General features: G+C 52.3%; 4 protein-coding genes across 15 annotated transcripts; 2 read left to right on the top strand and 2 right to left on the bottom strand.

The window, feature by feature from the left end:
* The first annotated feature begins 17 nt into the window (after positions 1–17).
* DCDC2B (doublecortin domain containing 2B) lies at positions 18–6,552 on the top strand. 3 transcript variants are annotated; one of them, XM_077898694.1, is made up of 9 exons: positions 18–630; positions 1,565–1,616; positions 2,021–2,097; positions 2,512–2,643; positions 2,958–3,104; positions 3,205–3,244; positions 3,831–4,053; positions 4,463–4,566; positions 4,822–6,552. In XM_077898694.1, exons 1-9 carry the CDS (start codon positions 362–364, stop codon positions 4,918–4,920), a joined length of 1,143 nt encoding a protein of 380 aa, XP_077754820.1. In that variant the 5' UTR covers positions 18–361; the 3' UTR covers positions 4,921–6,552. The 3 variants fall into 3 exon arrangements, with proteins under 3 accessions (XP_077754820.1, XP_077754821.1, XP_077754819.1); XM_077898695.1 differs by having other exon boundaries at positions 4,750–6,552; XM_077898693.1 differs by lacking the exons at positions 4,463–4,566; positions 4,822–6,552 and having other exon boundaries at positions 3,831–4,356.
* TMEM234 (transmembrane protein 234) lies at positions 5,431–11,379 on the bottom strand. 10 transcript variants are annotated; one of them, XR_013380401.1, is made up of 6 exons: positions 11,320–11,379; positions 10,879–11,030; positions 10,048–10,216; positions 6,993–7,018; positions 6,308–6,400; positions 5,431–6,204 (listed from the first exon to the last, which is right to left on the bottom strand). XR_013380401.1 is itself a non-coding variant. In XM_077898703.1 (6 exons), exons 1-6 carry the CDS (start codon positions 11,333–11,335, stop codon positions 5,968–5,970), a joined length of 567 nt encoding a protein of 188 aa, XP_077754829.1. In that variant the 5' UTR covers positions 11,336–11,379; the 3' UTR covers positions 5,431–5,967. The 10 variants fall into 10 exon arrangements, 7 of the variants coding, with proteins under 7 accessions (XP_077754829.1, XP_077754831.1, XP_077754835.1 ...); XR_013380400.1 differs by having other exon boundaries at positions 5,431–6,162; XM_077898703.1 differs by lacking the exon at positions 6,993–7,018 and having other exon boundaries at positions 5,431–6,062; positions 6,163–6,204.
* EIF3I (eukaryotic translation initiation factor 3 subunit I) lies at positions 11,315–19,489 on the top strand. Its single transcript, XM_077898696.1, has 11 exons — positions 11,315–11,457; positions 11,548–11,640; positions 12,966–13,053; positions 13,364–13,429; positions 14,486–14,635; positions 14,718–14,845; positions 17,863–17,973; positions 18,098–18,187; positions 18,487–18,560; positions 19,068–19,160; positions 19,317–19,489. Exons 1-11 carry the CDS (start codon positions 11,455–11,457, stop codon positions 19,396–19,398), a joined length of 978 nt encoding a protein of 325 aa, XP_077754822.1. The 5' UTR covers positions 11,315–11,454; the 3' UTR covers positions 19,399–19,489.
* Positions 19,360–25,900, bottom strand: LOC144314507 (myotubularin-related protein 9-like). Its single transcript, XM_077898710.1, is given in 13 exon segments — positions 19,360–19,888; positions 19,961–20,112; positions 21,787–21,849; positions 21,851–22,002; positions 22,085–22,239; positions 22,403–22,576; positions 23,918–24,164; positions 24,660–24,824; positions 24,942–25,064; positions 25,303–25,343; positions 25,346–25,407; positions 25,586–25,709; positions 25,712–25,900. Coding segments are annotated over 13 exon segments (1,650 nt in total). The 5' UTR covers positions 25,770–25,900; the 3' UTR covers positions 19,360–19,754.
* Between the last annotated feature and the right edge of the window lie 587 nt (positions 25,901–26,487).

Below are 26,487 nucleotides of genomic sequence, written 5' to 3'. Positions count from 1 at the left end.
CTTGGGAACAGCCCCCAAAGCTGATCTTCCTTTGAGCTCAGCCCTTGGCCTTCGGAGTGGCAGGGTGCCTCAGAATTCTTCCCTCTATCCAGTATTGGAACATCTGTGTTTCAGTGTTATCTCCAGCACTGCCTCTCACTAAGCCCCAGAGTCTTCCTTCCAATATAGTCATCAGACCCACCCAACTCTCGAGAGGCCCCACCAAGGGCTGACTGGCTGAGACCCAGAATGGAGACACATGCTCCTGCAGTCTCTCCCTGCCTTCTTTGGTGAGGGGGCAGGACTCTACTTATGATTGGCACTACTCCTGGCCTGCCTGGTTGCCTGGCAACAGATCTGCGTCTATGGCAGAGGACACACTATGGCTGGTGGTGGCAATCCAGCAGCCAAGAGGGTGGTGATATACCGGAACGGGGACCCCTACTTTCCAGGCCACCAGCTGGTGGTGAGTCAACGCCGCTTTCCCACCCTGGAGACCTTCCTCCAGGAGGTGACATCGATTGTGCAGGCCCCAGTGGCAGTGCGGGCCCTCTATACGCCTTGTCACGGCCACCGTGTCACTGACCTGGCCGACCTGCAGAATGGAGGGCAGTATGTGGCTGCTGGCTTCGAAAGATTCTGCAAGCTGCAGTGAGTGGGCTGGGGCTGGTTAGAGCCTTGGGAGGGAGGGAACTGCAAGAGCAGTAGTATTTGTATACTTGTATGTATACAAATTTAGTACTTGTATGTGCAGGCACCTCATATGTTCTCTTCTGGAATACAGCAGCCCTATGCAGGGGGTGGTCTTATCCCTGTTCTGTAGCAGGGAAAATCAAGACAGGCTAAATATCCTGCCTAAGAGCCTACAAATTACAAACAGCGGAGCCACAGCTCTAGGGAATGTCTGACCCTGGTATTTATGCCCATCACAGTCAGGACTGGGCTGCTAGGAGAACATTCTCTGCAAGGTGAGCCCCTTTTTCCAAAGGCTCTTCTTGATTGGATCCTCTACCACCACCATTGCCCACCACTAAATCCATCCATCACTTCCTCCCTGCTGTGATAAGGCAACCTGTGCTCTCCGCTGGCTGGGGTCATCCCCTCTCAAGGTGGGGCCATGCCTTCCAAGATGGGAGAAGAATTTTGAGTACCTGAGCTTCCAACTCCTATCTGGTTTCCAGGTGCTCCTCAGCAGTCACCTGAGGTTGCTTAGGGTGGCATAAGGAGCAAGGGGTGGGAAGCCAGGCTGACCTAGAATCTGGGCTCTGGCACTTACTTCCGTGTACTTTAGGTGAGTCACTTAACTTTCTCTGTCTCACGGAAAATGAGATACAGTTGTGAGTGAGAATATTTCTGAGATACAGTATGATGCTTAAGGAACTAGTTTCTCTTGACCTTTAATCTTAATGGTTGGTGTCTGAGACCCCAGTCTGGATGTTCAGCCTGACACAGGGCCCTAAGGCAGGTTCAAGGGCCACATCTGTTTCTGGAAAGATGTTTTGAGACTATCCCAGTGGGAATGGATACCTGGTAAGCTGAGCCCCCAGGCTCCCCAAGATGACCTGTGACCCATCTGTCCTTTCAGCTATTTACCCCCCGGAAAGAAGGATTCAGGTGGAAAGGGCAGCAGATTACCAGTGAGTACTGGGAGTCGTCCTCTAACCCTTCGTGGGGTTGCCCCCAATTCTGTCTTGGAAGTCAGGGGCCCTGGAAATAACAGGACCTGCCAGTTCCACAGGGGGCACTCTGCACACCCACTCTGGAGTCAGTTGCTGCCCTTCCTGGGGTGCAGGATTTCAAAACTTTCCCTTGATCCTTTCCCAGCCTTTTACTTTATCTCCAGATTGTGGTCCCCAAAGCAAAGAGGAAGCTGTAAAACACATGGGGGCAAGGGGATGGTTGGAATGTGACTCCAGGGAGATGGAAGGGCCCTTTGGCGAAAGATGTAATCTATCCCATCCCTCCTTGCCCCCCTTGGACTGACCCCTCCAACCAAAGGCTTCAATTCTGTCCTGATTTGAGGGCGTGACTTGGGTTTCAGGGTCCTCCTGTGACTCACTACCCACGTGACAGGACCCTTGGATCGCAACCACCTGCAGGCTCCCCCTGCTATATCCAGTGAGTACCAGCATCAGAGAGCAGGAACAGAGATTCTGTTTCAGTAAAGACCAAGAAAACGGCAGTGGATTTGTTCCAGGAGGCCCCAGGTCACCAGCAGGGATATAAAAATTCCCAGTGTGAGACACCTGGGTGGCTCAGCGGTTGAGCATCTGCCTTTGGCTCAGGGTGTGATCCTGGGGTCCGGGATCGAGTCCCGCATTGGGCTCCCTGAAGGAAGCCTACTTCTCCCTCTCTCTGTCTCTCATGAATAAATAAAATCTTTACAAAATAAAATAAAAAGTCCCAACGTGCCTGATGGGTGAAAATGGACCCATGCACTGGCTCTTAGATCATCTTCTGGCCCCGTGCTACCCTTCTTCCTCTCACACAGGGGGTTCTAGGGACTCTTCTTACCAGACTGCTTTGTCCCAGTGTGTTCAGGAATGGGGACCTGTTAAGTCCCCCATTTAGCCTGAAACTGTCCCAGGCTGCCAGCGAGGACTGGGAAACCGTGTTGAAGCTCCTGACTGAGAAGGCCAAACTGCAGGCCGGGGCTGTGTGCAAGTGAGTGCGGAGTGCGGGTCTGGGGAGGTCCACAAGTCCCTAGAGGGAGCCTCCCTACTGATTCCGGCTGCCCATGAGGGCGACAAGGCAAAAGGAAAGCACATTTCCCCAAATGGGATTCCTTCTATGCCACAGGGAGAGGCCCCTCCAGCTGAGCACCTGAAGGCAGGGCAGAGCCTGGGTGACTGGGCCAGGTGCCCAGAGGGCCAGCAGCCAAAGGATACCTTGGAATAGCCAAACCCATGCCATCATAGTCTGCCAAATATGAAGAGGTGTCTTGTTCACGGGCCTTTACTCACTTACCTCTCTCCCAGACTCTGCACCCTGGAGGGGCTCCCACTGTCAGCAAGAGAGGCTCTAGTGAATGGCCATTATTATGTGGCTGTCGGAGAGGAGGAGTTCAAGGCCCTCCCCTATCTGGAGCTGCTGGTGCCTAACCCCTCACTGCCCAGGGGCTGCTGGTACGTATGTGTGAGGTGGTGGGGCAGCAGAGTAGGGCAGAGGAAGCCACCCTGATCCCATGTCCTGCTCTGCTTACTATAAACCTTTTTTTTGTTGCAGGCACCCCCCAGACCCAAAGTCTAGGCTCCTCAAGCAGCAGGTAGGTGACGGGGGAGGCCATGGGAGGCAGGAAAGGAAAGAAAGGGGGTGACTGGCTAACCTCTCCTCCAGCTCAGGCTCTTATCGCATCTTCTTGTGGAACAGAGGTTACCATTCCCATTTTCCAGAGGAAACACTCAAGTCACAGGAGTGAAGTCAGTTGTTCAGGGCGACACGATTACTGAATGGTGAGGGCCAGACCAGAAGCTGGGGTAAAAGACTATAGCTAGGCTCTAACGAGGACCTTAGACTCTGAGTTGCTGGACCTAATGCCTTCCTGCCAGGCTGGATGCTGGGAGAGAGAACTGGCATATCTGGCATAGTAGGGTCCAGAGGAGCTTATCAGCTCCCCAGCTGATCCCAGACCTGAGCCCTCTCAAGAGATGAGCCACTGAGCACTTTGTGGTAGGGGTTTGAGGGACATGTCCTGGCTTCACTGGGCCTCTTCACTGGCTTCACTGGGCCTTCACGGGGCCTGAGTGCCAGGCCCTAGCTGCTGTCCCTGGAAAGGCAGCTTGATGGGAAGAGGGAGACAGGAGGGGATGCAGGCTATGAAGATGGATGGCATCTCTCCCAACTTCCCACAGGCACCAGCAGCATTCAAGCTTGGCCTGCCAGGAGTGAAGGCAAGAAGAGCCAGTACCCAGAGTCCAAGCCCCATATCGCCTCTACAGGCCCATGGCCACAGGGCACAGGTACCACAGCCCTCTTCAAAGGAGCCAAGCCAAATCGGGCCTTTTTATGCCAGACCCCAGCAGGCCATTCAGCCAAGAAGCAGGCTCCCCATACCCTCATTTTCATTTCCATCAGGTGAGGGGACCCTGGGCCCTTCTCAGCCACCCTCTACCAGTGACAGAGAATGTTCCCCACTGTTGTGGGAGGGGTCCATGAAGGCACGGATGCCCGGGTATAGAGCTGGCCTGGACCTCCGCACACATCCTTCCTGCTGCCCCATGTGCATACGTGGCCCCTGGCATCTCCACAGGGACCTGGCAGTAGGAAAAGAAGCACAGGGAAACTCAAAGCACTGAAACTTCAGGGGTGGGATTTGGAAGGAATGGGGGCCAAAACCCTGCATCAGAGCTACCCTGCCAGCCTCCAAGATAGTGGGGAACATGGAGCAAGGCTCAGGGGAGGGGAAGGGGCTGGGACAGAAGGGCAAGGGAAGAGCTGATGGCTCCTTGGCCTAGGCATCAGCCAACACTGCCTCTTTCATCAGGAGTAAAGGGAGTGTATGAGGCTCCCCACCCAAGGAAGGAGACAGCAGGGGCCCAGGAAGTGGCAGATGACCAAGACACCTGCACAGACGACCCCTTGGATCAGGTAAGCAGGAGCTGGAAGCAATATGTTGGTTCAGGAGTTCTGAGCTGGAATGGCAGCCCTGGGTCTCTGGAGAGTTCCCCGTTAGGACTGTGAGCAGATCTAACTCTCCAAGCCTGACCTTCTACCTTGTTAAATGAGAGGGCAGATCCAAATGTATAAATTCTCTTCCTTTCCTGGGGTCAGAAACTTCAGCTGAGGGCAGGAGGCGACAAAGGATGCTAATGTTCCTTCCGTATGGCCTTCCGCCTCCTCCAGAGGGCAGCGCAGATGGTGGATGAGGCCCTGTGCCCAGAAAAGCAGCCTGGGGCTGAGGCAGCAATCTCAGCCTGTCTTGGGATTCAGCAGCGCCAGTGAGGAACTGGAGTGGCCACTCAGCAGCCACCTTTCATCCTCCTCTCCAGCAGCCTGTTTCAGAGGACCCACAGCCTCCTCTGGGCTCACAGGATACTCTGTAGCCCCCTCAGCCCTGCCCCACTCTTCTGCTCCTAAACCTACAGCCCAGTCTTCTTTTCCTTCTGAGTAGAACAGCCCTACCCTTGGAAGCCATGTTCCTATGGGGTTCTCTGGCCAGAGACAGGAGGAACCAACCAAGCTTGGGGGAGAAGCTATAAACTTGGGAGCAGCGGGATCCCTGGGTGGCGCAGCGGTTTGGCGCCTGCCTTTGGCCCAGGGCGCGATCCTGGAGACCCGGGATCGAATCCCACGTCGGGCTCCCGGTGCATGGAGCCTGCTTCTCCCTCTGCCTGTGTCTCTGCCTCTCTCTCTCTCTCTCTCTGTGTGACTATCATAAATAAATAAAAATTAAAAAAAAAAAAAAACTTGGTAGCAGGTCTGTCGCAATAAAAGAATACTTACTGTCCTCCGTCTGTTTAGTGCAGATTTATTTGAGGCTACTACTCTCCCGGCACCGTGCCACTTGACTGAAGTGACCTGGTTGGGACCCCAGGCTGTCTATTTGAGAGGGGCAGGCAGGTGAGGATTTCCACCCATCTCACAAGTGGAACAGGCAAGGCTCCTAGACTGTTCATCTCTACACCTGCCATTCTGGTGTACCTTCTTCCCCTCAGGTCCTCACCTCAGCCAGCCAAGGCCTCTGACAGCCCTAGAAACCTTCTGTTTGCATTTCTGGCTCAGGCTGCAGCTGGCCATCTCCATGCCGTCCATGGCCCCTGCTGCTGTGGCAGAAAGGTTGCTGGGGAGGTATGAAGTCTCTCGTGCTAAATCCTAGCAGTTGAACTGCAGTTCTCCTGTGTGAGCCACCATGAGGTAGCTAATGCACCCTAAGAGATGAGGGTGTTGAGGCTCAGAGGGGGAAGTGCTAGGTCCATCTGCTCACTGGCTGCACCTCACAGCTCAGGGAGTTCCTGGAGGTAGAAGGGCTGGAGGGTGGCATCGGCCCACTCACAGGGCAGATAGTTGCCCCTGGGTCTTGCTCACGGAGCTTGTGATGCAGAGTGCAATTCCTGTCACGGTGAGCACCATGCCTGTGAGTGCTCCTGGGAGAACGGGCAGAAATTGAGGGGCTGATCCCAGCTATGCTAGGAGGAGCTGGTGCAGGGCTGAGGGATCAGGGCAGAAGGGCTTTCCCCAGAATACCTGGAAGAAGGAAACTCTGATGGCTGTAAGGAAGCAGGAGAGCTGCAGAGGCAAGGGGAGGGATGGGAGCTGGCTCTGGGAAAGCACTAAGCAGGGTGGCAAGGCCCAAGTAGCAGCTTCCTGCACTTGCAGTGGCCTGACTTACCTTTTCCACCAATATCTTCTCCAAGGACCTTCCCAACAATCATTGTGAAGACAATGGCCAGAGAGTTACTGATGGGCACAGCTAGGGTCAGATCTGAGTAGTTGGAATGAAAAAAAATCTCTGAGTTGCCAAAAACTGTCTTTCTAGGCACAAAACACATTTTATCAAGACAGCCAGTTAAAAAAGAAAAAAAAAAAAAAAAAAGGCGGCAGGGGAGGGGGGAAATCTCATTTTCCAGATGAAATCACAGCACAGCTCAGGATTCAACCCAGGTTTCCTGAGTCTAAATTCAGTGCTCCCTCAACTCCAGCACAAAGACCTGAACTATAAGGTGATCTGGGAACACCCTGGTTTGCTGATAAGGAAGAGCTCCTGAGATCTCAAGGATGTGGAGACAGACAGGCCCCAACACCGAAAGGACACAGTAGGATGAGTGCAACGGCACAGCCCCCCTTTATTAAGTGCCCACTGTGTGCTAAGTGCTCTGTGTACGCCTCTCCTTCAATCTTCATAACACTGCGAGATGAGCATTATCACTTCGCAGAGATAAGGGAAACAAAAGCTCAAAGAAGACACAGACACTGAGGCAAGTTGAGGACTTAAACCCAGGCTGACCTGATGCCAAAGCCTGTATCCTGACTGAACTGAATGGATGTGGACAAACCAAACAGCAAGTGAAGCATACCTGATGGTTTCAGCTCAGGCTCAGGCCTTATGGAGTTAAAGGACAGAAATAAATGTCAGAAGCCGGGAGCCAAGGATAACTGGGTGGCTCAGTGGTTGAGCATCTGCCTTCTGCTCAGGGCGTGATCCTGGAGTCCCAGGATCGAGTTCCACATCAGGCTCCCTGTGAGGAGCCTGCTTCTCCCTCTGCCTATGTCTCTGCCTTCTCTCTGCGTCTCTCATGAATAAATAAAATCTTGAAGAAAAAAAAAAAAAGAAGCAGAGACCCAGGTACATGTTCAGGATGGGCCCCACAGGGCTGGGCCTTGGGTAGAGGACACAACGGTCCAGCATCTGTCCCCTAATTTTGAAGTTCCAAGGGACTGACACCCAATAAACAAACTTGAAAGGCTAAACCAGTCAATACTGTTACCTTAAAATGTGTTACATAGGAACATCTGGGTGGCTCAGAAGTTAAGTGCCTGTCTTCGACCCAGGACATGATCCTGCAGTCCCCGGATTGAGTCCCACATCGGGCTCCCTGCATGGAGCCTGCTTCTCTCTCTGCCTGTGTCTCTATCTCTGTGTGTGTGTGTCTCTCATGAATAAATAAATAAAATCTTAAATAAAATGTGTTACATATAAGTTTTGTACACTTAAAACCTTTTAAGACAGGCAGGCACCTGGCTGAGCATGGTCAAGAGCATGTGACTCTTGACCTCAGGGTTATGAGTTCAGGCCCCACGCTGGGCATAAAACTTACTTAAAAAAAAAAAAAAAAAAAAAGAAAACTTTTTAAGAAAACAGATCTCAGGATGTGTGGGGGGCTCAGCGGTTGAACACCTGCCTTCAGCTCAGGGCGTAATCCTGGAGTTCCGGGATCAAGTCCCACATGGAGCTACCTATGAGGAGCCTGCTTCTCCCTCTGCCTGTGTCTCTGCCTTCTCTCTGTGTCTCTCATGAGAAATAAATAAAATCTTAAAAAAAAAAAAAAGACAGATTTCACGTTGTGTTCTTACTACACACACACACACAGAGAGAGAGAGAGAGAGAGAGAGAGAAGGATACATCAGAAACTGACTTCTTGATTATAAGACTTGTAACTGCCAGGCTGACTGCTCACATTGGCCCCTTAGCTCATTCCTTTCCAAGCATTCCTGGTTTATCTGCTTCTCCTCCCGAGAGTCCCCACCATGGTTGGCATTCCCCATCCAAGAAACTGACCACAATTCCTACCTACTCAGAGCTGCTTCCCTGGGCTTACGCACCTTCCCAGGAATTCCATGACTGCTAAAGACTACTCTGCAACAGTAGATAGGAAAGGGGAGCGGCAGAGAGCAGTGGAAGAGCAAGGGTGGTGGAGTGAGACCGACCCAGGTTTCTCTGTGCAATCTTGGTTAGGTCCTTGTTCACTGGGCCCTACAATAGTGATAGCAAGGGGACAGCATCTCCATACCACAGGGCTGGTGTAAGATGAAACAGGGTAACGTGTCTAGCCCCTGGCTGAATATACACATCCTTGATCTAGTGACCATTGCTGCTGATTATTACACGGGCAGATGCTAAAGAATAGAGGTAGGGCAGGTGATGACAAAACAGGACCCTAAGATTGCCATTTGCTCAAAACTTGGTAAAGGGCTAACCATAGTATAGGAAAAGGGTTCAGCATTCTTGGGCAGCAGGATGTGTGTGCCACAAGCTTTCAAACTTTCTTTTCTTTACTTTTTTTTTTCAAACTTTATTTTTTTCAAGTTTTATTTAAGCAATCTCCACATCCAAAATGAAGCTTGAACTCATGACCCTGAGATCAAGAGTCACACGGTCTACTGACCGAGCCAGCCAGGCACCCCTCAAACTAATGCAGGGCTCGATCTGACAACCCTGAGATCACAACCTGAGCCGAAACCAAGGGTTAGATGCTTAACTGACTATGCCACCCAGGTGCCTCTGTTTGCGTTTTTATTTTTAATTTTATTTAATTTTATTTTTTTTAAGATTTTATTTATTTATTCATGAGAGACACAGAGAGAGAGAGGCAAAGACACAGGCAGAGGGGAAAGCAGGCTCCACACAGGAAGCCTGATGTGGGACTCGATCCCAGGTCTCCAGGATCACACCCCAGGCTGCAGGCGGCGCGCGCGCCACCGGGGCTGCCCTTTAATTTTATTTTTAAGTAAACACTACACCCAAACTTACAATCCTGAGATCAATAGCCACATGCTCCACTGAATGAGCCAGCTGGGTGCCCCTAAACATAACTTTTATGCACTGGGAAACCAAAAAATTCATTTGATCTGCTCTGCAACATTTGTTGTATTTATTTTTATTTTTTTTAAATTTTTATTTATTTATGATAGTCACACAGAGAGAGAGAGAGGCAGAGACACAGGCAGAGGGAGAAGCAGGCTCCATGCTCTGGGAGCCCGACGTGGGATTCGATCCCGGGTCTCCAGGATCGTGCCCTGGGCCAAAGGCAGGCGCCAAACTGCTGCGCCACCCAGGGATCCCCATTTGTTGTATTTAGTAATCTGGAACCAAACTTGCAATATCTCTGAGGTATGGCTGTAAAATGGGTAAAACTAGTACAGAATCTGATGCAGTAGAAGTCAGTCAACAATCAGTAGGAGAAAGGAAATATATATTTATTGAGCTCCTACAAGTGTTCACCAGGTATTCTGCTAGATGCTTCCCATACACTGAATTTAATCCTCTCAATGCTACAAAGACCATCATATAAAACCAATGCTCAAATAAGAGACTTGCTCAAGGTCAGCCAGGTAGCAACACAATGGAAGCAAGAGTGTCAAGGCCAGCCATTGGCATAGCAAAATGAACCTTCTCTCTTCCTCTGCTGCTGCACAAGACTGACAGGCTTCAAACCAACCCAAGTGCCCGGCAGCATACTCCTAATCAGCCCACTGTGCCCCAGCAGCTCAGAAAAGAGGGTGCAAAGAGGGAACCAGAGATGATAGGCTCTGCCTCACTCATGGAAGCAAGGTGTTTCAGGTACCCTCCCCAAGTGACTCTTCCGGGTAGCCCCCACCACTGAGCATAGCAGTTCTAAGTCAGAGACCCACCTGTCGATGCCAAGGTGAGGTAGTAGAGAAGGGAGCCACACTGGTTGAGGAAAAAGGGCATCAAATACTGGAAACAGAAGAAATCTGCAGTCACTGTGATTGATACTTGATTGAGCAGCCCTGCCTTCTTTGAGCTTCTAGATATGTTCTTCCTTGGAGGAAGGGATAGCTATAAGGGTCCAGAGAGTGGTTAGCCTTCTGAAAAGGACCTTTCCAACAAGTTACTAACAAGTTACTGACTGAACTCTGTGCTTTTGCTTTGAAGGCTTCTCCCTCAGCCCGTGCAAGTCCCTGAATGCCAATGTCACTCCCTCCAAGAAGCATTCCCGGAGGCCCCTACTCCAGCCTCCCTTCTGTGAACTCATGAAGCACTTAATCTGTACCTCTCTCATAGGCCTTAGCTCTAAGCCGTGGTTGTGTCTATGTCTTGTCTTTCCCTCTAGCCTAGACTGGCAGCACTGGAGTCAGAGGTAGTTCTCTGGATAGAGGTTATCAGAGAATAACCTTCCCTATCCTCCCTCCCGGGTCCATTTGAGCCCCAAGTCCTGCCTCAGTGAGGTCTGTTGGACAGATTACCATAATAAAATACTAGTCATCTCAACCATAGATTGAACCCTAATTATTTCCTAGACCCAATGTTAAGTGGTCTATGTGCCTCGCCGTTGAATCCTCACAACTGCCCTCATAAGATGGTTTACCACTATCATTTCCATTTTACAGATGATGAAACTGAGGCTCAAGGAGGACCTAGCGACTAAGCTGGTGGAGAGCCAGATTCTGCTCCAGACTTGGATCAGCTATGCACGAGAAAGGGGCCATTCAGAGACACACCTCAGTATTCAAGAAGAGGGTCTTCATCTCCTGCAGCAACTGCCGGGCCCACGTCCGCTCATGGACCTGCTGCAGGCTGGCGGAGGCCCGCTTCAGCAGCGGCTGTGTGCCACCCCACAGGGCGGCCACCAGCACCAGAGCCAGCACCTGCCCTGGAGGGAGATGCGAGTGACCCTCATCCCCGACAAAGGGCCACCCGCCGGGCCCAGCCCTTCTCGGGCCTCTTTTCCCCCGTCAGCCACCCCCACATCCCTCCCTCGCTCTCCGACGCCCCGGGTGCGACTGGTGGGTAGGAAAGGCCCCGGGGGGCGGGTGGATGGATCCGGCGGCCCGGAGATTGGGGATCGGGCGGAGATCAAGTTCAGGGAGGGGAGGTGAAGCGGCAGAGGAACCCCGGGTAGGGTCTGGGAAGCCCCGAAAGGGGTGGGACCGCCTACCCACCAAAGGACGCCGCCATGGCAACGCCGCTCTGGCCCACTTCCGGGGGCGAAGGGGCGGAGACCCATAATCCGGAAGTGGCGCCAAAGCCTCTTCCGGTCCTACTCACGTTGCCGCTTCCCTCGCGTCAACGCCAGGATGGTGAGTTCTGAGTTGAGGTGTTAGCCTGGGGGTCTGGGACTGGGGCAGGGGCCGGTCCGGGGCGCTGACACTCCTGTCCTGTCCCCACAGAAGCCCATCCTGCTGCAGGGCCATGAACGATCCATTACGCAGATTAAGTACAACCGCGAGGGAGACCTCCTCTTCACGGTGGCCAAGGACCCTGTGAGCGTCGGCGGCCGGCGGCCCGGCGGGACCCTGCGAGGGTGGGGGGCGGCGAGAGGGGGAGACTTCTTTCGGCCGGGGTGAGGGGTGGACAGGCCGTTTTTGCCGTGAGAGGGGAGCCAAAGAGCTCCCCATTCTGAGAAGTAGGGGGAGGCCATCCCGGGAGTAGGTGGGCGAGACATTATTCCGGGATAGAACGCAGTAGTTGGTAGGAGGAGGGAGTGGCCAGGAGGAAAAAAAAGCAAGAGACCATCACGGAAGGGGGACGGAGACCAGAGTCAGACTATTCTTCCAGGGGAGGGGAGCAGGCCACCCCTAGAAGGGGAAAGCTGCTCCTTGGGCGGTGAGGGACAACAGAGGACTTCCTGGAGGTGTCCCGGGTCTCATTTCAGTAGGTCCTTGTGGGTGTCTTTCACTGAGTGCAAACAGCCCCTCACAGCAGTGCCCTTTGAGGCACCTCCATATGGAAGATGTGTTAACTCTAGTGGCCAAAAGTGGGAGTTCAGAGGCCAGCAGACCTGATTTGAATCCCGACCCCTGCATCCAGTAGCAGTGTGACTTGGAGCGTGTCATTTAACCTTGATAAACTTGGTTTCCCCTTTTTTTTTTTTATGAATTATGGGTACTAATAATTCTTCCCTTGTGAGAGTTGTCTTCAGGGTTAAATGAAGTTATTTGGGGAAGGAGTTTAGCACGGTAAATACCTCGTGTATGTTACTGGAGAATTGTTACTGTATTTTAAATTCCTTAGACATTATTTTTATTGAAGCCTCACAGCTACTCTTTGAAGAAGGCATTATTGTTGTGGCCATTTTACAGACAAGACAATCTGCTCAGAAGAAAGAAGCACTGTATTTGAGAGTTTCAGGAAAGACCGGAATAATGGCATGGAGATTTTGTTTTGTTTTGTTTTAAGATTTTTTATTTTATTTATTTATTCATGAGAGACACAGAGAGACAGAGACACAGGCAGAGGGAGAAGCAGGCTCCATGCAGGGAGCCTGATTGGGGGACTTGATCCCGGGTCTCCAGGATCATGCCCTGGGCTGAAGAAGGCAGGCGCTAAACCACTGAGCCACCCGGGGATCCCCAATGGAGATGTTTTTACAAGCCTCCTGACTCCCCTGCCACTTACCTGCAGGAAGGAGGAGAATCCAGGAATTGTTTTTTTTACCAGCAGCCTACTGTTTCCCAAGAGATGAGCAGGAAAGGGGAGAATCTGGCCTGGTTAGAGGTTGCTGCGGTTCCTGGGGAACCTCTAAGTAGGAGACCATTGCTCTGCCTGGGATGTTTACTATGTGTCACACTGTCATTGACTCCTCCAGATTGTCAATGTGTGGTACTCCGTGAATGGTGAGAGGCTGGGCACTTACATGGGCCATAGTGGAGCTGTGTGGTGTGTAGACGCTGACTGTATCCTTGTCTGCTCTGAGTGTGGGATCCCAGGGTCTGCCAGCGACGGAGAGGCTGCCCATGTGGAGTTGGGAGTTTGGGATGCTATTGTGGGTCTAGGGAATGATATCTCCCGCCTAATCCCTGGTCTTTTCACTGGTTGGGGGAGTATTCAGGACAAGTTCCAGTTCTATATGAGAAGGTTAGAAAGTTCTGAAGTAAGAGAGGAAGAAAGGCTGTCTGGGGCTGAACAGGGAGGTGATTCCGTTGGTTTTCCAAGAGGACAGGGGCTCAGGTGAACTCGATCATGTTTCTTTAACACTTTCTTCAGGGGACACCAAACATGTCCTTACCGGCTCAGCTGATAATAGCTGTCGTCTCTGGGACTGTGAAACAGGTAAGCCTGGATCATTTACTTTTCTATCAGACAGTGACGACCTACAGTGTATCTGTTGAGGTGAACAGGTTTTGGGGAAACAGATAATCCAGAGATGGCTCCTGTTCTAAGGAACAATAAACAGACAAGAAAAGAAGCACTACAGTAAGATATAAGCCATATTAGAGAAAGCACAAAGCACTGTGGAAGGCCAGAGGGGTGAGGGGGCAACTGACTGCCTGGAATGGGAAGGGGAGCCGGCAAGGTTTCCCAAGGTGAATGTCATACGAGCTGGGGCTTTACGGATGAGAAAGAGGTCATCACTTTGGCACATACTGGAATGAAAACATGGCAGGTGTCCTGTCCAAGTCATTTGATCTGATGGGAGCTTCTGCCTCTTGGGGAGTAAGAAATAGTCAGGAGAGAAGATGAGGCGGACTAGGGCAGAATAGGCTCCAGGCTCAGGAGCTTGGCTTTGTTCTATAGGACTTAGCGTGCCATGGAGGTTCCTGAGCAGCAGAGAGTATGTTTCATTTTAGCAAACTCAGGTAGCAGTGGGGAGTATTGGAAGAACAGACCAAATACATGGGAGCCTATTAAGCTGCTCCGTTTAGTAAATATTTACTGGGCACCCAATTCTATGCCAGGTCTCTGCTGGGTTCCTTTTTTTTTTTTTTTTTTTTTTTTAGCAAAGTGATAGAAGTTTATTAAGCAGAGATACGGAGATACAGAGGAAGCTCTCAGAAGTGAGAGGGGTCCCGACAGGGTTCCCTCTCTGCTGGGTTCTGGGGACATGCAGAGAAATTAGAGCAGATCCTTGTTCTAGAGGAATGCATTCTGAGAAGACATATGTATTGCAATTCACTATGAGCAGTGCCATAGGAACAGGATGTCTGGGGAGAGATGGTGGGGAGCAAGTTAAAAATCTTGAGCCAAAGCCTAGCAGTGAGGAGGAAGTAGGGGTGGGTTTTGGTCACTAGAGCAGGAGAAATAGTAGACAGGAGGATAGGCGTATGGAGAGTGTCCTCCCCTTGATGGCATTAGGCAAGGGGTAGCCCAAACTCTGCTTGTCTCCAGGGAAGCAGCTGGCCCTACTCAAGACCAATTCAGCTGTCCGGACGTGTGGCTTTGATTTTGGGGGCAACATCATCATGTTCTCCACGGACAAACAGATGGGCTACCAGTGCTTTGTGAGCTTCTTTGACCTGCGGGATCCAAGCCAAATCGGTGAGCCAGCACTAGGGCATTAGGACTGGGGTGAAGGGTGTGGCTCCAGAGCCCAAGGCCTGACATCTTCTACCCCACACAGACAACAATGAGCCCTACATGAAGATCCCTTGCAACGACTCCAAGATCACTAGTGCTGTTTGGGGACCCCTGGGGGAGTGCATCATCGCGGGTCATGAAGGCGGGGAGCTCAACCAGTATAGCGCCAAGGTGAGGAGGTGGGTGGAGCCCCAAGCCCACCAGAATGATTCCCTTCAAGAGTCAGGATAGCACAGTAGTGAAGAGCAAAGATTGGGTTCAAATACAGATTTTACCACTTTTTGGTTATGTGAACTTGGCCAAATTACTTCACTGAGCCTGTTTATATATGCAAAATGTTCCGAGGATCAAATGACATAAGGCATTTTAAAAACTTGTCACAGGATACTCTGGATATATGGGTTGTTTTTTGTTTTAAGATTTTATTTATTTATTCATGAAAGACACAGATCAGCAGAGACATAAGCAGAGGGAGAAACAGGCTGCCTGCAGGGAGCCCAGTGTGGGACTTGAACCCAGGGCCCTGGGATCACAACCTGAGGCAAAAGCAGAGGCTCAGACACTGGGCCACCTAGGTGCCCCTACTCTGGATATGTTAATAGTGATCATAAATAAGCATTTTCCTGCCACCACTGAGTGCCAGGCCTTGTGTTGGGCTCTAAGGAAAAAGACCTGAATCAGACATGGGCCCTGCCCCCAGGGAGACAGACTGGCAAACAGCTAGCATGAGTCAGGTTGGAAGTTGTGCCAACATAGAGGTCTCAGCCAATTACATCAAGTGCCCTCTGTCATAGAGAAAGTGGCACATACGTTAACCCGTGAAGAATAAATGGAGCTTTAAGCAAGAAGGGAAGGCCATTCCACAGATGGGAAAAACAGTACACACAAAAGCAGAATTAAGGGAATAGGGGGATTGTTCAGGGAAGGGTCTGGGGTTTTTGGGACATGGCATTGGAGAAAGTGGATAGCAACTAGATTTTTTTTTTTTTTTTTTTTTTGAGTGTCAGGAGGTAAGGAACTGATTTTTCTGTAGGCAGTAGGGAATCTCTCTCTCTTTTTTTTTTAAGGTTATTATTTATTTGTTTGTCTATTTGAGAGGCAGAGAATACAAGCAGGGTGGGGAGGAGCAGAGGGAGGGGGAAGCAGACTCCCCACTGAACAGGGAGCCCAACATGGGGCTTGAACCCAGGACCCTGAAATCATGATCTGAGCCAAAGGCAGATGCTTAACTGCCTGAGCCATCCAGGTGTCCCAGTGGGGAATCTTTAAATGGTTATTGGTGATCAGATTTTCTCTTTATAAGGCTTTTGCAGGCTCAGTTCAGAGAATGGACCTGAATGAGGCCATAGCTCTCGGGATGTGGAGCACCTGACAGAGTCAAGAGATATTTAGGAGTGACTTGATGAGATGGAGAGTAAGCCTGGGCTGCCCTGGATTTCTCTTGGGTACCTGGGTTCCTGGACAATGCTGGCATGTACTATGATAAAGTTTAGTCGTTCAGCAAACACTGACTATAGTCCACCAGACCCCAGACCTACCCACAGGCAGGTAATGGAAACCAAGGTCAAAGGCATACATAAAGCTTGTTGCCAGCAAATAGTGAAGCTGTTCTGTGTTGTTAGATAGGCCTGACTGCAAGACTCCTGCTTGTTCCCCAAAATACAGGAGCTGGATCTGACTCTACCATGTGTCCTCACTGATGGAGGAAAGCAAAAATACATCCTTCTCACAAAATAGATAAAAATAATTCAGGGGGGACTCCTGGGTGGCTCAGTGGTTGAGCGTCTGCTTTTGGCTCGGGGCGTGATCCCAGAATCCCAGGACCGAGTCCCACATCAGGTTCCTTGCATGGAGCCTGCTTCTCCTGTCACTACCTCTCTCTCTGCCTCTCTCTGTGTGTCTCCTGAATAAATAAAATCTTTAAAAAAAAAAATTTTTTTTTTTCAGGAAAGGGACACTTGGCTGGCTTATTCAATAGAGCATGCGACTCTTGATTTCAGGGGTTGTAAGTTCAAGCCCCACAATGGGCACAGAGCTTACTTAAAAACAACAATAAAAGTAATTCAGGAAAGGAAAGTTCTCTGAGGGCCCACTCTGTATGAGGCACAGTGCTCACAAGGCCTTTAAATCATCTGACCAATGTCTGCAGAACATAGGCCAGGTTCCTGTCACAACAAAGTCAAATAAGACAGTCTCAGTATCCCTCTGGTGACCCGGGTGGTGTACTTTTAGTAATCTTGTTTTCTAGATAGAGAAATTGAGGCAGAGAGAGGTGCTTCTGAGGGCAGACTCTAAAGCTCTGCCCTTTGTACTCTACAGGCTAGCAGGTTGCTGAATGGGAAGGGAAGTAAGGAGATGAAATGACCCTTTGAAAGATCTAAAAAAAAGCTAGACATGCAGCAGTACTGGTGGACTGTGGCTCCAAACTAGCTGGGAAGGGGGTGAGCACAGGCTCTCTACATCTTACATGTGGCAGGACCTCCAGCGAGTCATATCATCCCTATGAACCTTACTTTCTTCCTTTGAAAATGTCCTTTAAGGGGTGAGCCTGGGTGGCTCGTCAGTTAAGCCTCTGCCTTCAGCTCAGGTCATGATCCGAAGGTCCTGGGATTGAACTCCCCTCCCGGCCGAGCAAGGAGCCTGTTTCTCCCTTTGCCTGCTGTTCCCTCTGCTTGTGCTCTATCTCTCTGTCAAATAAATAAATAAAATCCTAAAAAAGGAAAAAAGAAAATGTCCTTTAAAATACCCACTTTGTAGGATGGTTGTGAGGATGAAGTCAGCTGACTTCATTCATTATGTAGCACAATATTTGGCAAATGTGACTATTCACACAATTCAGTGACTATTTGTTAAAAGAAGGAGTGAGTGAGTGAGTGAAGGATGTCTCTACCATTGTAATGTCCTGATTCGTTAATAGGTCCATAGATTTGTCATCATGAGCATGTGTTTTCCTAGATGAACTAGCTGTGTTTATGAAATGTGTACGCATGGGTGAGGTTTAGGATGTGGGCTTGGGGGCAGTGGCAGAGGTGAATGTTGGTTCAGGGGATACTTAGGCCCACCCGACCCAGGCCTCCCCCCCCCCGCCCCCCCAGCCCAGACAGGGAGCAGTATAGAACAACCCCGGTGGAGCAGTGGTGCTGGTGGAGTTCAGGCCACCCAGAGCCTCACTCTTCTGCCTTCCCCAGTCTGGAGAAGTACTGGTGAATGTTAAGGAGCACTCCCGGCAGATCAATGATATCCAGTTATCCAGGGACATGACCATGTTTGTCACTGCTTCCAAGGACAACACAGCTAAGGTGAGCCTGGGAAGGAGTCTGGTGGGGCTGCTCCTACTCCCCTACAAAGCTTTCAACTTGACCAACTTTCCCTCAAGAAAACTCCTTTTATAGATTCCCCTCCCCCCCCATCTTCTCTTTCTAGCTCTTTGACTCCACAACTCTTGAACACCAGAAGACTTTCCGGACAGAACGTCCAGTCAACTCAGCTGCCCTCTCTCCCAACTATGACCATGTAAGGGAACCCCACCCAGGCTTCCTGCTGCAGCCTCAGAATACTTCCAAGATCTAAGTGTTCACCAAGCAATTGAGATAGGAACACTTTGGGAAATAGTGTCAGGCAGAGAGGAGATTCCCAGAGCAATGAGAAGGCTGAATTCTTGGAAAGCCCGAGGGGGCAGGGTAGGAGGTGGCTGAAGTAGATGTTTGGGTCCTGCCCTTAGCATCCTCTCAGTCTGATGGGGCTAGGGGTGAAACACGGAAGATGGACTTGGCAGCCCTTTTGGGCTGTCTAGAGTTTCTTTTTCCCTTCAGGTGGTGCTGGGTGGTGGTCAGGAAGCCATGGATGTAACCACCACCTCCACCAGGATTGGCAAGTTTGAAGCCAGGTAAAGAGGGAGGGGGCTCTTTCACATTGAAACCCCACAGAGTGTCTTTCATGATGGACACAAACCATATACTTGTGGAGACTTCCCTTATTTCCTTGCCTGCTAGGCGGTACACCCAGATTTGTGGCCTTCCTAGGACATGTGTATAATGTAGCAGTTATGAGCATGACCTTGGGCTCACTCTGAGGTCCTGGACCCTTCCTCCTATTTATCTGTGCCTGGTTTCCTCCACTGTAAATGGAGACAACGATAATATTCTTACCTTATAAAATTGTGCAGATCAAATGCATGAGTTACTACTCGTTGCCCAGCACACAGTAAGGAAATGTTAGCTGGGTATGCAGGCAGACACTTGGGTCCAGTCTTTGCCTCCTCTTATTTTGTTCACATTCATTCCCCCTCATCCCCATTTCCCCACTTTTTGCTTTCCCTTTGGGGAGTGGTACATGCATTGTGTTTTGAGAGGAGATGGAGAGTGACTTGTCCCTTCCCACCATCCCCTTCCAGGTTTTTCCACTTGGCCTTTGAAGAAGAGTTTGGAAGAGTCAAGGGTCACTTCGGACCCATCAACAGCGTTGCCTTCCATCCCGATGGCAAGAGGTAGGGAGGGCTTCGTGCAGGAAACTGAGCTCAGCCCAGATCTGGCCTCTGGCCCTTTCCCGTGCCCTGCCCTCCCTCTCCCTCCCTCCTCCACTGGGGCCAGCCTTCCCCCAGAGGGGACACCTGACTGGTCCCTGACTTTCTCTCCCTCTCCAGCTATAGCAGCGGCGGTGAAGATGGTTATGTCCGCATCCACTACTTCGACCCACAGTACTTTGAATTTGAGTTTGAGGCTTAAGAAGCTTGGATCTCCATCAGGGCCAGGGGAAATTTCTGGGCCAGGGCTCACAAAGTTTTGGACTCTGAGAAGTAAATTAGTTTGGAAATAAGTGGTTTCTGGTCAGAAATTTTGTGGGGACTATTTCATTCATTTCCCTTCTTAGTGACACCCCAGAAAATGTATACTAGTCGTGGAGATCTTTATTATTTAGACCTTCTCCTGACACTATAAGATGCGTCAAACCTGGAGCTTTTGTATGTTTTGGATTAGGCTGGGCTGCAGACGCCCTGATCCAAGGTCCAATGGTGCTGAGGGACCCTGCGGGGTGAGGGGTGTCTCAGGAACATTACAGCCATCATCCAAGGAGCCAGCACTTAATGTTGGAGCTCAGAGGTTGTAACTGTCGGCTGACAGCCCTCTGTTTTCTCCTTATCTGTCACTATTTGCCACACCTTCTCCCATGCCACCTCTGAAGGTTCAGGCAGGCAGATCCAGTGCAGAAACAGGCCTGTGGAGGAGGACAGATGAAGCTGGGCAGAGGGGCTAGCTCCACAGGGGAGAAGGTGGGATTGGGGGTTACCTTGCCACAGTCGCAGGCTCTGGGGCTCCACAGAGGGCCAGATGGCCAAGGGATTCGGGATGTAGAGTGAGTTCCGGAGCTTCCGTTGCTCATTTGGCTGGTTGAGCCCAGACCACAAGGAGTGGGTTCAAGTCCTTACTTTACACAGGCATCTCTAGGGAGTGAGTTTCCAGACTCAGATTATGCCTTCTGGGATTCGGGACTGGGGACCCTGGTGAGTAGGGTGACAGCCACCTCCTGGGGCAGTGATGACCTGTCCTTTTTTCCTGCCAATGTTCTTGCCAGTCAGATACTGTACTGGGCACTGGAATAAAGTAGGACAAGACAAGGTCCTAGTTGTTCAGGAGTTAGTTCCATTAGTTCTGCCTGGAAGTGTCAGGGAAGGCTGAGAATGTGGGCTGGGTCTGTCTGAGGAAACTCACCAGGTGTGCAAAAGCATAGGAATATTTAGGAGGGGAGACTACAGGGCCAAGACCAAGAAAGTGGGAACAGGCCCAACTGAATGTTGGTGGATTGTTTTTTTAGAGAGGACGCGCACAAGCAGGGGATTGGGGGAAGAGGGAGAAGGAGAGCAAGAGAATCAAGCAGGCTCTACTTCCGGCACAGACCCTGACATAGGGCTCAACACTGGGCTCCATCTCATGAGCCTGAGATCATGACCCTGACATCAGGACATGAGCTGAAGTCAAGAGTCAGATGCTTACTGACTGAGCCACCCAGGCACCCCTGTTGGTATGTTTTTTAAACTGGTGGCAGAACTAGAACAGGGAGGCAGCTGTTCCAACAGCCCAAATAGGAAGAAGAGTCTGGACTGAGGTTAGTAGGAGAGGCCTTTTACAGGAAAGGACATGGTAAGAAGGTTTCAGGAGAAAGGCTGTATATGAAGGATGGGTGGGGGGGGAGGTACATAAAGATAACAGGTTTTTTTTAATATTTTATTTATTTATTTATTAGAGACACAGAGAGAGGCACACATGCAGGGAGCCCGATGTGGGACTTGATCCTGGGTCTCCAGGATCAGTCCCTGGGCTGAAGGTGGTGCTAAACCGCTGAGCCTCCCAGGCCACCCAAGATAACCGTTTCTAACCTGGGTGACCCAGCAGTGGAATCCATGAAAAGTGTGTGTGTGTGTGTATGCGCGAGCACATGCACACAGGGCACATCAGGCAACAAAAGAGAGGAGTGTGAGCCCTCCCTCCCCTCAGGCTGATGAGAGAAAGATGGCTTTGGGGGGCTTGGGAACATATCTAACAAGCCAACCAGATAATAATGACCACTGCATGTGTGCCCACTGCGCCCACTGTGCCAGGCCCTTCCCATCCTTTAACTCAGCTAATCCAATTCAGCCCCACCCCACAGACATGGCTGTTACTGGAAGCCTCCTTGCTACTGACAGGAAACAGGTTTCCAGTGATCACCCAGCAGGTGAGTGATGGAGCTGGAAGTTAAGCCCAAACCACTGGACTCTTTTCAACCTCTACTCCATTGCTTCACTAGAATTAGCCCCGCAAAGTGGTGGAAAGCCCCAGAAATGATTTTGCAGCAACTTTCCCCTTCAGTCCTTATTTTTAAGCAGGAGTGTCCTTGTTCTTTGTTATGGACAGAGTGGGTAGGTCTAAAGGATTGGCCTTGGATCCATCCAAATCTGGGTTTGCAGAAGTTCTGAGGAAAGGTGAGATTTGGAGGCAGGGAGGAGAGAACACTCAAAAGTTTTACCCAAAGAAAAACTCATCCAAAAGGGAAAGAGGTCTTCTCGTGCTGACAGCAGGTACCTGACCCTGGCCTGTGCTTGGCCCCTGACCCACCTTGACTCCCCCCTTGCTCACCTCTCCTTTCTACTGTTGCAGAGGAAGGTGCCAAAAGGGGAGGCATAGGCGTGCTCAAACAGCCAACAGCAGCCCCTCCCCAAACTCCAGCAACAGCAGGAACTGGCGGCCCAGCTGCCACACACAGTGCAGGACGAGAAAGATGGGTGCCTCATGCTTGGGGCAGGCATGGGAGAAGGCCAAGGCGGCACAGTGCAGCCGGAAGGAGTGGCATGCCTGGGGAGGGGGCAGAGTGATGGGCACAAGGAAGCAGGGTTTCTGGATGGAGGGGGAGGGCTGGGGCTCAGCAGCCAGTTACCTGAATCCATTCACGCTCCACCAGTTCCTGGAATCCAGCCATGGTCCGGCTCAAGGGGTTCAGGATGAGTTGGGCCAGCGAAGTCACAAACCGGGTGCTGTCCATGCCTTCAGTCCCATGCACCAGGATGCAGGCCCCTTCCCTGTGGGCCAGGGCTTATTAACAGTGGCCAGTCCTCCCCAGCCCAGGGTGCCCTGGCCAGGAATCAAATGGGCCCGTTTCTAGGCTGTATGTGCTTACTGAGACATGGCTATGTGCCCAGGGGTAGAGAGCCCTGCCCGTCCACCCTGTTCTCTGCCTCGTTGGTGGGTGCTTAGCTTTCCATGCCCCGGGCAGCTAGGCAGGTGGTGCTCAGTGCCTCCTTCACGTGTACCAGCCAGCGGCAGCCCTCTAGTCGACTGAGCTGGCTGTCCATGCTCTATCCAGGTCCCCAAAGGCTTCCACCAGACACAAAACTCTCCTGTAGGGGGCGACCCCTGCACAAGTGGGAATCTGGTCATCCCATCCCCAACCAAGCTCTGGTGAGCACAGCCCTGGGAACAAGTGCTCTAGACCAATGAAAGAGACAAAGAACCCTCAGAGGAACCCTTTGACGAAAGGGACACCGGACCCTTTGGGGGAGCCCCCCTAAACTGATGGAAATGATTCAGTATCTTTGAGGATTTCCCAATCTGATGGAGGAGACCCAAGACCCCTTGGGGGAGACCTAGTCTATTAGGGGTGCCTGGGGAGTGGTCACACATCCCTCTCTAGATATAAGAGGAAGCCCCCAATTTGATGGAAATGTCACAGTACCTGTGAAGTAGCCCAATGTGATAGGAGCAACATGGTACTACCTGGGGGAGTCCCATCTGACAAGAGAGACACAACACTTAGGATTCTGGTATCTCTCTTGCTTCCCAGGAACTGCTCTGCTCAAGATCACCAATGCAACCTCCTGCTGGAAAATCTAATGAAGGCTTTTCCAGGCCTGTGTAATAAAAGCCTTCAATGGCTCCTCTCTCCTTTATGAGATAGAGTCTAAGTTCATAATCATGGCATTCAAGGCTTTTGCTCAGGTCCTGTCACCCCCTTAGCCTCATCTCTCTCTGCCTTTCACACTCGGCACTTCCACGATTCTGAAATACTTGTAGCTCCCCAAACAGGACAAATGACAAGGAGTTCTGCTCCTATACACCTGTAGTTCCTCCCTTCCATCTGGAATGTCCTTTTGCTCTCTGGCTAACTCCTCTTTCAGGTGTCAGCAAATGCCTCCAATTCTCAGGGAAACTTTCTTTGCACTGCCTACACACAAGAGAGGGGAGCCTGCTCTGTGCTGATGCTCATCACACTGAATCCCAACTGCCTAATTACTACTGATCTCCCAACCAGATGGCTGGCCACCATCTCAGCCTCTGTGCTCAATCAACATTGGTTGAATTAAGGAATAAACAGTTATGTATTCTGGAAAGGGGAGCAGTCCTCTCTCCTCAAAGCACAAAAACTCCCTGAGGACCTCCTTCTAGTACTACCATCACCTGGATGGATACAGCTGTGTAGGTAGAGCCCTCAGGGGAGGGCTGGGTCCAATGGGGAGAAGGGGGTGTGTGGTGAGGTTGTTCTTAGAAATCAAATTTCAGTTTAATGTAAAGAGAGACTTTTTCTTTCGAGACAGAATTGGGGTGCCGAGAGGAATGAGCTCTCAGTGGGCAGTGTGCAAGTGCGGACGCTCACCGGGTAGGATGGCTACCTGGAAATGCTTAACAGTCCCCAAGGTCCGTGGAGGACACTCCCAACTCATACCCCTTCCCTGAAGAGTCCTGTAGGAGAGCCCCTAGGAGAGGATCTGAAGACCTCTCACCTCTGCAAGTGGCCAATGCAGCGGTTCCCAGCCAGGGCAGGCGCCTCTGGCCTCGGTGCCGCCGCCGGTCACAAGGGCCTGTTTGGCGGCCTGAGCCGAGCGGGTGTCCAAGATGAAGCCCCGGGCCCCAGGGCCAGCGCCTGCAGCTCGCAGCAGCTCCTCGTCCTCAGCGCAGCACCTTTTCTGGGGACCAGTCAGGGGCTGGCTGGAACGTAGCAGAACCCGCGAACCGGGACGCCACTCCGGAAGCCTTAGCCACCCGGCCCTGGCTCGGGGATTTGGCTCTGGGAGCCCCTTGGGGGTGGGGGGGTGGCCTAGACCCTCGGGCTGGTCTAGAGCTGGTGGGGGGCGGGTTGGAGCTAAAGGACCCTAGCGGCGGAACTCGCAAGGCGTGGGGCCCAGCTGGAGTGGGGTGTAGCCGGGGGGAAAGCGACCCGAAGAGTAGAACGTGGGTGGGTCCAGGGTTGAGGAACACGACTGGGCTCCAGGGACCCCACGGGCCGGGGGCGGGGCCCGAGATGGGCGAGACTCGGAAGCCCCGCAGAGGGGCGGGGGCGGGGGGAGGGGAGGGCGCAGGGGGCGGGGCCCGTCGGAGGGCGGCTGGGGGTCGGCTAGAAAGCGCAGGAGCTCGGGCTGCAGGCGCGCGACGAATTGGCCCGGCCGTGCAGGAAAGGGCCGAGAAGGGCCGCAGTTGGTCTTAGTAGCGGAGTCTGGGTGGGTGGGCCCACGGTTCGCTGGGGCACGGTGGCGGCTGAGCACCGGGCAGCGGCCTCCCCGGCGGAAGCGGGAGCTGAGCGCCAGGGCCCGGTCCTTTACAGCGCGAGCCACGATCACGGCGCGGGGGTAACTGGGGCACAAGCTGAAGTTCTCGTTCACCTCACTCAGCCGCCACGCGTTGGTCTGCCGCGCAGGGAAAGGCGAAGGCCAGGTTAGGGCGGTCAGGGAGCGCCGGGGCCTCACGCCCCTTGCAGGTGCGGCGGCGCTCGCACGACCACAGGCCCGCGCGACCGCACCCACCTCGCGGGCTACTCGCTCGTAGCGTTCGGGTGGGTGGAAGTGCCAGGCGTCACCCAATCTCAAGCCCTTGGGACGGTAGAAGAATGGAAAGGAAGTGATGACCGATTCCAAAGACGACAGCGCCTGGGGAAGGAAGTCGGGGGATCCGGGCAAAGTCGGAATCGTCTCGCCCGCGCCCTCCCAGCCCCTCCGCTCCGCAGCCCCTGCTCTGCACATCCTGCAGAGCACCCCGCATCCCCTGCCATTAGCTGTGTTCCACGGTAACACTGGATGCCGGGTCGTCTTGCGCAGTAGGCCTTGTTTACTCCCCTCCTAACGAAATAGGGGTAGCTTAAGGGCCTGGGGAGCGCGGCTTGCGTACCTCCACGGAGCCGGCGATGTCCAGCGTCGCTTCCACGCCATGTCCAGCTGCAACACTCGCAGGTCCTTACAGCTCCACGTGATGGTGCTGAAGCCACCCGAGACCCTGGGGATAGACGGGCTTGAACTTAGTGTCCCCTGCCCCCCTACCAGGGGAGGAGAAACGAGTTTATTAGGATTGGACGTAATGCAAGGGGGCACCAGCTCCAACTGTGCTTGCCCTTCCCCCTCCCCCGTGGAGCAGAAAGCTCTGCAACTACGGGGACGCCCCCGCCACGTCTCACCGCTTCTCGATGGAGTCTACACTACGCAACAGCAGCAGCCACAGGTCTGAAGTGACCTGGGGCCCTGGCGACAGCAGCAGGTGGTGGCCGGTGACGCATAGCGCGCCACGCAGTGGGGGCGCCCCGGACCCCGCAGGAGCTTGGCTTGGGCCTGGCCCCTAGGGCTCAGCTCCGAGAACTCCATTCCGCCTGTCGTGGGCCTGGAGCCCAGCAGGACAGACTCCAGGAGCGTCAGGCGGGGCGAGCGCGGGCTCCGGCTCCTAAAGGGACGGGAACTGGCTGGGCAGCTGGCGACGCCGGCTGGACAGCTGTTAAGGAGGCCCCTTGGAGGAAGTGATCGAACGGTTTCACAGGAATGTCCCCCTCCTACTGCCAGCACCTCTGAGCCAGGACCCCGGGCCCGAACCTTTTAAGGAAACCTCAATTTCATCCATCTGTGAAATGGGGAGAATAATCTTGCTTAAAGCCCTTTACCTCGTGCCTTGGTCGCAGGTGGCACTCAACATTTTTTTTTTTAACAGGTGCTGGCACTCTCACTGACTTAAAAAAGAAAAATACCATCTCTTCTTGTGTACCCTGGTAGAAGGGTGGAAAGGGTAGGTGTGAAACTGGGAACTATCTACTTCCTCCCCTTATAGCGGAGGCTGGGTGGGGGAAATCCCTCAGTCCACCTTAAGTGCAAGCAGCTGTGTAGCTGGTGCCCCTCCCCCACCGCAGCTGGAAATCCCAGCCTGAGGGCGCTGTAGAGACCACTTCTGGCTTAGTCCTGCCCTCCAAAGCTCAGTCTCCTATCACTTCATCCTTCAACCAAATTTGAATGGCCCATACACTAAGCTGGACACTGTATTTAGTGAGGGGACCCAAGGATATTGGAGGAAGGTTCTGTTCACTAGACCAGAGTG

This window comes from Canis aureus, chromosome 5 (genome assembly GCF_053574225.1).
Source record: "Canis aureus isolate CA01 chromosome 5, VMU_Caureus_v.1.0, whole genome shotgun sequence".
Lineage (NCBI taxonomy): Eukaryota > Metazoa > Chordata > Mammalia > Carnivora > Canidae > Canis > Canis aureus.
The sequence above is the reverse complement of the archived record's forward strand: the minus strand, read 5'-3'. Positions and strand labels throughout refer to the sequence as shown.